Genomic DNA, 10,569 nt, shown 5'->3' on the forward strand with positions numbered 1-10,569 from the left:
CTTGCCATAAAGTAAGGATGTCAAATTTTCAGCTTCTTGATTAAACAGATGTGATTAGGCTAAGTATAGAGTTTATAATGAGAAGACTATTTGCAAACCTACCTCTGGGGCACAGTCATGGCCCCATAATAATGGGATACATTATGTGCTGACATACCTCTACACATTAATGCCCTGATCCGCACAGGAATCCATGCAGTTGGCCCCTTGTGCCTAAATGGAATCTCACTAACCCCACTGGGAATCCGTCTAGATGGAAGACCCCACATGCAAGGACCTCTACGCAAGATCAGGTCCTAAATAATGATTCCTTATTGTCCGCATATGCCCAATTGCTTTTTTACTTTGTTAGAACAGTTTGATCAATTAAGCATTTTGCTCCACAAACATTGTTTCTCTTTATACCCTTGTATATGAATATGCTTATGCTTTGTAAAACTGAAATATATGCAATTGCTAAGTCATCCATTTCAATAATGCAAAATCATTTAGAAAGGAGGGTAGAGGGGAAGAGAAAAGGAGATTGCCTTAAACTGAAAAATGACAAGTTACGTTTTAATCAAAAAAAAAAAATCACATAAGCACTTTAACAATAAACACAATTTAGGGTGACAAATCAAATAACTAATTTCTTCTATTGGATATTAAAGGTCTCAGAATATTTTGGTAGTCAATCTACCACAGTGATACACACAATAGCTATAAAAGTGAACTACAAATCTGCAGTTGCAGCATGAAATTCATACTCAGTGACACATATGCTATTTTACCCATTAACTAGGATGCAGTTTCAGTTTACTTAATGTAATGTGCTTAAGCAAAGCATTTTGCTAGTAACTAAGAAATGAAAATGTACAACTGATAATATCTCTCATGACCCCAGGGTCTTTGCAAGGTTTATGTGAGAAGTCATGCTCTAAACCTCCACTTGGCAGCCTGATGGCAACAGCTTACCTGGGAGTGATGAAGCCCAGCCCCACTATGAGGCTCCAACCCACAGGGCCAATTGGCCCGCTGGCCCTAAGTCAGCAGCAGGAACAGGAAGCTGTCTGAACTGGGTTCACCTTTCTCTGGACTGTGTGCCTTCTGTGCCTACTACCCTGGCTTGATTTCCTGGCAGCCTGAGCCGGCTTGACTCTTGGTATCAGACTTGTGGTTCCTGCTTCTAACTCCCTGGTCCCCTGACCCAGCCTGACTTTAGTTCCTGCCTTATGGTTCTAACCTCCAGTTTGACTCCTACCTCAGATCTTATGGTATCCTGACCCAGCTAACTCCTGTCTCACGACTGTGGACTCTGGCTCTGACTACTAGGTCTGGCTGCGCATGACCTGGCTGTGACAATACCAAAGGAAAAGGGAGGATAATACACGTCTCTCCAAATCCCTCAACTTTGGGGAATTTTATATTCTTGATAGCAATATAACAGCAGACTCATGTTTAATATATGAATTTAGGGAGTATCTGTCCTCTTTTAATAAAAGTTAATAAAAACTAATAAAAGTTTTATACCAAAAAACAACAACAACAAACAGGAACAGAGATTCGACAAACTCTGTGGGGCACCTCGAAACATCATTTAGTTTGGCCTACCTGACAGTATAGTTAGATGGACAAATTATGAGTAATGTTTCAAGCACAAAATGTCTCATTTGTGAGCTCTTAACCCATTTATGTGAACACTTAATCTCTTACTTCCTACTGAATATTGAAAACTATAAAAACCTTTCTTCGCTATTCAATTAGTTAAATGAAGTACTACGCATTCTCTTTCAATTTTAATTGAATTATTAGATCTTGAGGAAAGCTACTAACCCACAAGAAATGGGCAAAAGCAGAATAATTTTAAACCAAAAAATTAAAAGTCAAATTGTAAATAGTTTATCTAGTTTATTTAACCACAAGTCTGAAAATGGTGCAGCGTTCGCACTGTAGCTCACATGCAGGGTAATACGTAGTTTACAGACTTATTTCATATACTTGGGTCTCAAGTCTGCATACATGCACACGTGTGTAGTACCAGTAAAATCATTTGGACAACTCACATGTACTAAGTTAAGTATGTGCATAGGCGTCTGCAGGATTGACTGAGGCCTTAGTACTTTCACAAACTAAGGAACCAACAGACACTTCTACATATTAGTACGTTTACTTGTGAGCAGTGCTATTGACTTCAAAGGAATAGCTAACGTGAATAAAGTTGCTTTTGTATGTGTTTGCAGGATGAGGCCCTGTATGAATTTATAATTGATGCTGGCTGACCAAAAAGATGAATGTGCGTTTTAACTGTACTTACTTGTATGACTTATTTTAAAGCAGAAATTGAGAGATTAGAAATTCCTCCAAATACTTAACCACCACAATAGTTTTGTCACAAAATATTTCTGTGTCATTTGTTTTAAAAAGAGGCAAAATGACCTTTGTCACCAGAACCTAACTTTAACATAACATAACTTTAAACATCAAACATAATGATAGTTTGATTTTGTAAGACTGTCAAATATTACGGTTTTTCAATAACTTGCTAATTTGAAGGATGTCACTACTCTGTTACAAAACAAAAGCAAAAATAATAGTTTAAATCCTAAAACCTTTTACAAAGGGAATCAATCCAACCAGACCCTTACACCCATCTGGAGTCCCAATGGGGCTTCGCACAGGCATAAAGGTCCAGATGGGCAGATTACTTTGTAGAATCAGAGCCTCAATCCTGTTCCAGTGGGTCTCTGAGCCACACACAACTCACCGCTGGACAAGGATAGAAGTTACCAATTACATCTTGTAACTCTTCATATATGAGCTCCATTGATGTTTTTTAAGATAACCAGATAATTTCTTGGTCCCCATATATTTCACTGAAAAGAAATATATCATTGTCCATCCTTATACTTTATCTCCTGCAGAAGTCACACTATACCCTCCAATCCCCAGTTAGGAGCTTTGTGGTGAACTATTTAGACAGTTGCAGTTAGTATATTGATCAGTGTAGCTATACTTAATACTATGGAAAAATAAATGTTAACCATTGCTGCACAGAAAATATTTTCTTTATCTTATACTATTTTAGCTTAAATTAACCATTTGTAAAAACACTTTTATAACAGAGATCAACTTCTACATACCTGTTTATCAAATGCTACCCATGAAGGAGCATCACTTCCCACACCTCTAGGAAACACACTATATTTAGGTTTCAGCTTTTGTCCATGCAAAGGTTCACCTCCTATTCCAGGTTTATCTTCTGCCACCAACATAGCAATTTTATTGCAGTAACCCCAATGCTGAGATTTATGGAACTTTTCTTTCCCTAGCTGTAAACAGATTGGAAAAAAGAGAATAAGCCATTATTATATAATCATAAAACGATGTATTTAAATCAACAGCTTAAAAACTTCACACAAACTTTTATGGTATAAATGTAGGACATAGTACTAGTGAGGGGATTTAGGGAGAAAGGGGAATTGTGCTCATCTGTGGAACCAGCTCCTTGTTCCGTCCAACTGTTGGACAAAAATTACTCCACTGGTCCTCCCTCATCTTCTTGTGTGCAGTTTCCCCTGTGCCTGTAGAAGGGTGAATAGATCTCTCCTTTCCGTTCTGTCCCTGCCTCGGCAATAGGAATGTACGCCCATATGTTCAGTGAGAAGTGAAGTGTTGTTTAAGAGTATAAGGAGCACGTTCATGGTCCAGGAATGAAAGCAACTAAAGAAGTACTACTTTATAACACAGTGCATCTTCTTCTGAAGCATCTGATGTTGGCTACCTTCAGGGATGGGACACTAGACCACGTGGACCACAGGTCTGATCCAGTATGGCAATTTATTTGTAAAAGGTTTGGGGCTGGGGGGTTCCTACTTTTGTTCTCCGTCTTTTTTTTTTTCCTGATGCTGGTCAACTGCTCTCTTGTTCCGTTTCCTTATTTTATTACTGTAGCAGCTCCTCACCAAACTAGGAAAGGTGGTATGGAGGGTACAGAGCAGGAGAAAGCTTTCTACATTTGAGTTCAAATGGGAAATAAATATAATAAAGCTGAATTTAAAAAGAGAAATTTGCAGGCAGAAATGGCTGATTTATACCAAAGGGCTCTACAGAATAGCACCACTTTTGGCACATCTAATATTTCCTATTTTTTCCCCATCTATTACTGAAGCAATAGCTGGGAAGAAAAAGGCAGCTGTCAAAAGCGTGGCCAATAAATGAGGGAAGTATTTTATCTAGGTAAAGGAAAACAGCTCTCAGAACCAGGTGTTATGTATCTCAAAGCTGTCGTGAGAAAGTTTTCCTGTTGTTCTGTCTGGTTTTTATTTTGGTTAGTTGCGTCTTAAATTGTTAAGTTAAGTGATCAAGATTTGCTCCCATACGAACTTCTTCCGGAAATGTAACTTTTTATATGAAAACCAAATGGCCCAATAATTAAATCCATCAAGAATCTTCCACTGTCTGCTGCAAAATCGTAGAGGGCTCTACATAAAAAACATATAAAAATGGTTATATGCAGAATCATTATTAGAAGCAAACTAACCTTAAAAGGTTCTGCAAACAATAAACTTTTCAAACAGTATGTATTTGCCAGCAAGTTCCTTTAAGTAAGAAAGGAAGAAAAGAACAAAGGTCTCTTTATACATATAGTTTGTTGGTTGCTTTGACCAAACACTGGAAGTGAATACCTGTTGTGTACACTGTGGCAATTACATCACTCTGACATTCAGGTTCTCTCCGGAAATAATGGATGACCAGGAAACTGAGGGATGAGCAAAGCAAAAGAAATTGCCACAATATCTATTGGCAATTTCTCTCACCATGTTAGACCTTACAGCTATAACAAAGAAGCCAGATTTAAGTTGACCATTTTCTAGCCAGGTACCATTCAAGACTTCCTGCAGACTATCCCCTGATACTCCCCCTCCCCCTGCAGCACCCAGCCTGGGAAGGGGCAGAGGGGTGGGAAGAGTCCCTGGATGAGCCCCAACAGCCTGGCAGGGAGAGAGGGCCCCTGCCCTGCAGGCCTGGAAAAGAGGAATGAAAAAAAGGAACAGAGGTGAGGCTGGGCGGGACAGGATTAATCGCTGGGTAGGGGCTATGAAGATGTGGAGGTGAGAGCTCCTGCAGCAGGGGCCAAAATCCCCTTACCCAGCACATGTGGAAGAGTGGGCAGCACTAATTGTCACACAGACACACTGGAGATGGGCGGGGGGTGCTCAAAAATCAAGACAGCCCAAAATTCCCCTTACACAATGTAATTTTTTTTTTTTTAAATTTCATGATGGGAGGGGCAACTTGTGATCTCGAGGCTGGCAACATTGGAGAAGTAGCAGAGAATGCATGAGGCAGCAATCGTCATGGTAACAATAGCAACATTAGCATCATTGAGGGTAATTCCAGTAAGCTGTTGAAGTCAGAGGTGCATGCATGGAATTTGAGCTGTTCCAAACATTAGTGGCACAGAAGATAAGACCTTCCCCCACAGCCACCTTCTTCTAAGGTCTGTAAACTCCCTTTCAGATCTTCTGAGAAGTACCAGGCAGAACTGTTTGAGAAAAGGTGCATCTCAACAGGATCTCAAACTTTTTGAACAAAAATCCATTGGTCAGCTAAAAGCCAGCATTCTCCCCTTCACCCCACTAATTTAAAAGGGCTGCATGCCCACTGTCATCATCTCAGCTGTGTGATCTGCTGCATGGTGGGGTGAGAGGAGCTGTGCTTGATCTTGGTTTTAAAGCACTGCATGATTGGAACAATAATAGGCATTCATGTTGCTACCACCGATATAGGCTGGGATTTTTTTTTGCCCTTAGCCCAAGTGGAGAAGAGAACGGAGAATACAAGTGATGGTACTGCTACCTTGAGCGGAGGCAGATGGGACAGTACTAATAGCAGGAGAGTAGGATGACAGAGGAGGAAGAGGGAGATAGTGCCAGGCATGCCACCGCACCACTTTCCTTACCCATTCTGGACTTGAAACAGCTTGTGCATTCTTTCTGCTCTACTTGGGCATACCTCTCATGCTCTAAATTGGGACATCCATTACAGAGATGATTCAACAGATGGATCATAGTTGTCAGGCTTCACAAGTTTCTGTCCCAGCAAACACCTTTTCTAAAGTGTATGCCTACAGCTTGTGTGACACTGACTATATGAAGCTCAAAATACTGCCATTCTACATGGATTAAAAATCAACCACCACATTAACAATAGCAATGCTAGTTGGCCTTTGAGACTTCCTGCTCCCGAAGCTGTGCTCACTTGTCCTGTTGCTGTAACTACTGCTAAGACACCATTGGTTCTTAATTAATCCTGGCCTCCTTAGCAGGATCAGGAAAATGGAATTGCACAATATATTTTTCTCTGTTTTTCAATGGAGCATGATAAGTGCCTTAAAAGAAAAAGCAGAAGAAGGAGGGCGCAGGGAGAAGAGTATCTCCCTTTTCCCTTTGCAAGCAGTAAATTTTTCAGACTTCTGATGCATCCTGATCCATTTCTACCAGAAAGCATCCTACCCTCTGCAGCAAATGGAACATCAAACTTGCACTGTTTCTATTAGTTCTGCTGTTTCATCCAGTGAAAAGGAAGCATTAGGGTACAGTAAAATCTATAGGTATTTATAAGGTGTATTTATAAGGATTTATATATAACCCTTGAGTCTAATTAACTGGGATGCCCAAATGGTTAGACATCGGCCCCAATTAAGCAGAATGGCCACTAACAGAATAAACCATTTCAGTAGTAATACTGTTTTCCAGGAAGCTGCCAAGTTGGGAGGAGGCACTATTTACAGTAGGACAGGGACAGAGACTGCTACCTACCAAGTGCCAGCAACAGGGGCAGCTGTGAGATGTCCATCTTAGCAGTCTATTGTGTACAGTTGATATGGAAAGAAATTAAACCTTTCTAGACCTATCATAGCTAAGGAGAGACTGAATGCTGCTGGTAGATAAATGTTGACAAGTCCAGAATAAGACTGAGACATACACAAAGACCTAAGCATCATGAAAATTTTAACAAAAATATCATCTCCACTGAACTAGAATAATTGCCATAAATTATCACAAAGTTCAACCAGAACCCCTGAGAGACATCCCAGTTAGGCAAATTTCCTGATTAGGCATGTACAAATCAGATAAAATGGGTACTTTCACCTCTCCATCTACACTTCTTCTTGCCCTTCACATAGGCATAGTAACTGACTTATCAGTAGCAGTGGGAACAGAAAAGAATGGTCGTTGTAGTAGTGATGACAACAGCAACAGGAAGTGCAATGATAGAAATAACAGCAGGGGAAAAAATAAGCCAAAAGCTAATAGGAGTAGCAATGACAAGGCCACTAGTCCTTCTTGCTTTGTAGGTGTTATTGCTGGAACTAGATTTCTCCACAAAATAGGGGGCACTAGAGGCAGTGCTCCTAGTAGTAACCAATGTGGCTTTTGTTTTTTCCAGTATATAAAAGCAGCAACCTCCACAAACATCCACAACACTGCTGCTGCTGCTCTGCACCTGTTGTGCTCATGGTGAAGATAAGAGAAGGGAAGGCAGCGGTGGCAGGAATGGTCCAAACCTCTTTGTTAGTCTGTATATAGTACACCTCCTACTCTTCTCCGAGAAAAGGGCACTGTGAACAGCACAAGCTAGCAATAACAACCAGCACCCAAAATATCTGAAGAATGATTACAAAATAGATGAATGAGGCCACATGACTGAGTAGAATATTCTAAAGAAGATTTAACTCTCTCTCTCTCTAGCCTTTGAACCTGAACTTCATTTTGTCACACTCACTTCCAAGTATTCACCTACTGATATTCAAAAATATTTGATAAATGTGTACTATTCAGCAAATTTATTATTTAAATTTCCCCCATCCTTAATGGGCAGATTTGAAAAAGTGGTGGCTGCCTAAACTCTCTTTTCTTTTATTTTAGAGTTCATGGTAAGAACCTTGTCCTTCTACATATTTACAAACAGCCATGAATACTTATGGAACTATATACAGAATGCAGTTGTCAGCTATGAATGATGTATTATCATTCTTAACTTTGTTTATCCCTGAACTGTCCTGGTTTTGATTTGTTTGGGTTTTTTTAAACAGTGTATTTGTCACTCCATTTTCCTTTGTTACATAAATAAGCTAAGTTCAAACTGTCCTAAAAACTACTGGTTGGTTATTCAGTTCTTCCTTACTTGCTAAATATGTTCACTTTTGACTTAAGCCCTCAAAAAGAAGAAATGTTATCAATGTAACACTATTTTACTTTTGCTCAATTGTGTAATGAGAAGGTGGCAAACTCCAGAATTTAAGTTAACTCTGCTTGTGACAACTCCTGTGGAGCTCAATCCTGCTGCCAAATAATTCAATAGGAGTCTTGCCATTGACTTCAATGGAAGCAGAAAAAAGCACCCACAATGTACCTATACTGGAGATTGTTTTTTGATGCACTAGAGATCAGTTCCCCTGTCCCACCCACCTCCGGAAAGTCCTAGATTTGCTACAAATGTTTTAAAGGCATGCTTTGTATATTTTTTGTTTGTCCTATCATAAGCAAGTCTAAATAAAGGTATTCTTAGTCCATGCCAACTTTCAATATTACAGTGTTCATGAACACGAGAAACACTAAAACTAGTTTGTATATGACAAGTAGTACTCCCATCACTGACTCCTGAGGGCAATGTTCTTATTTTACAGTTGTGTGTGGATGCAGAGATAAGTGCAAGTGAAATATTACTGGTAGTGTGGACGCTAGTACAGCACTTACATGTGGACCAAGACTAATATATATATATATTACACACTATATAATTCTCCAGTGCAGACAAGGCCAGAGAGGACAAGTGTATTGGAAGCAAAGCCTCATATACAAAAGAGAAAAATAACTATTGCTGACAACGGGTACAGCTGAAACATGATTTCCCTGCAAATATAGACAAGGACATGTTGTGTTTATCCTCATCTACACTTGCTGCTAGACCATGTTTGTAGCAACAGTTCATCAGGTGCAAACATTGCCAATGCCCGATGTCGGCAATAAATATTTCTTTTTGAACAATCTTCTGAAAATTAGACCTACCCTCCCTTCTCCTCTGGAATAAGCACAGTAATTTCAAATGTATGGGTTTCTAGGAACATGATAAGTATAAAAGAGAGATAAGGTGAAGCAATCACATCTTGTGTATATTGAGAGCATACTGGAAGTGATAATGCTGAAAGGTATGTTGTGGAGGAATATTGGGGGAGCCTGGGGTTCATTAGGGTGCACTTGGGAGGTACGCTGAAGGGGAGCAACAACAACACTTGGCTCTTTCATAGCATTTTTTATCAGTAGGTCTCAAAAGTTTTTTACCAAGGGAGCCAAGTATCATTACCCCTATTGCCCCACACATGTGGAAAAAAAGGCATCAGACACCTGTGGTAGATTAGGCAGTGTGCTGGGGAGATACCTAGGGAGCATATAGAGGGGAACAAATGGGGGAGCTGGGAGTGTGTGGGGCGATTAGAAAGACTATCTGGGGGTTGTTGGATTCATGGGGCAGGTGCCAGGAGAGGGGTGCAGGGTGGGCTGCCAGGTGCAGGAGCTACAAGGAGATGTGTGAGGGTACCAGAAGGTAGAAGCAGTGCAGACAGGGCTCTGGGGCAGAGCTAGGAGCTTGTGCAGTTGCTAGGTTGCAGGGACAGGGGTAGGGACTCTGCGAAGGGTAGTTGTGATGGGTAAAGAGGCTGAGTGGGACTGCTAGATACAAGGGGCTCTGGGGCAGAAGTTGCTAGGTGCAAGGGGGTAGGCGGTGCAGGGGAGGGGCTATGTGAGGTTGCCAGGGGGCTATGCAGGGTTGCTGGTGAAAGACCTACGCAAGGGGTGCAGGGTGGGACACGGGGTGGCTGGGCAGGGGAGATGCACAGGGTTGCTAAGGGAAGGAGGGGTGAGATGCAAGGGGGCCAGCTGTAGGGGAGGGGGTGCAGAAGGGGGCTATGCAGGGGGCGGGATGGCACAGGACGGGGGGGGCTAGGAGCGGGGGCACAGGATGCGGCTGGGGGCGGGGTCTCGGGGGCGGGGCAGCCGCTGTCACTCACGCTGCGGTTGAAGGAGTTCCCGGGCAGGAGCGGTAGCGCCATGCTCGTGCCTGTCTCGAGCCCGGCGCCGCTCCGGGGCTGGTGTTGCTGCCCGGACACGGGCCGCTCGCGCCCCCCGCGCTGCCAGGCGGAGAGGGAACGTGAACGCGCTGTTTGGGATCCTGTTGCCTAGAGACGTGCGTTTGACATCACAGGGGGAGGTGTCATGGCGGCGGGGCGGGGCCTGGGCGAGGCGCGCCTGCTCTCGGCTGACCCCTGCAGGCTCGGGGCGGTCACTGCACGTTTGCCTGCGGGTGCTTCACCCGTGTGGCTCCGGCGCTCAGCGCCGGCTCCCGCTTTTGGTTTCCCCGAACCGGGGAGCGGGGAGCGGGGAGGGGCTCCCGGGGATTGTAGCGGGTGGCAGGGTGCGCCCTTTAAAACGCCAGCTCCCGGAGTCAGGGGATCACTGCGGGATTTCCGCCTGTCTTCCCTCCGACGGGGGCTTAGTGTGCAGCCCTGGTGGCGGTGGAGAAAAGCTT

At 42.7% G+C, this 10,569-nt stretch overlaps 1 protein-coding gene across 1 annotated transcript in view; it reads right to left on the bottom strand.

Annotated features, from left to right (window-relative positions):
* EFHC2 (EF-hand domain containing 2) overlaps nt 1–10,196 on the bottom strand; it is an 86,852-nt gene extending 76,656 nt beyond the window's left edge. Inside the window, 2 exon segments of the mRNA XM_030576499.1 lie at nt 3,120–3,308; nt 10,052–10,196. Coding sequence (XP_030432359.1) covers nt 3,120–3,308; nt 10,052–10,093 — 231 coding nt within the window. The 5' untranslated portion in view covers nt 10,094–10,196.
* Between the last annotated feature and the right edge of the window lie 373 nt (nt 10,197–10,569).

Source organism: Gopherus evgoodei, chromosome 1 (genome assembly GCF_007399415.2).
Source record: "Gopherus evgoodei ecotype Sinaloan lineage chromosome 1, rGopEvg1_v1.p, whole genome shotgun sequence".
Classification (NCBI taxonomy): Eukaryota; Metazoa; Chordata; order Testudines; family Testudinidae; genus Gopherus; species Gopherus evgoodei.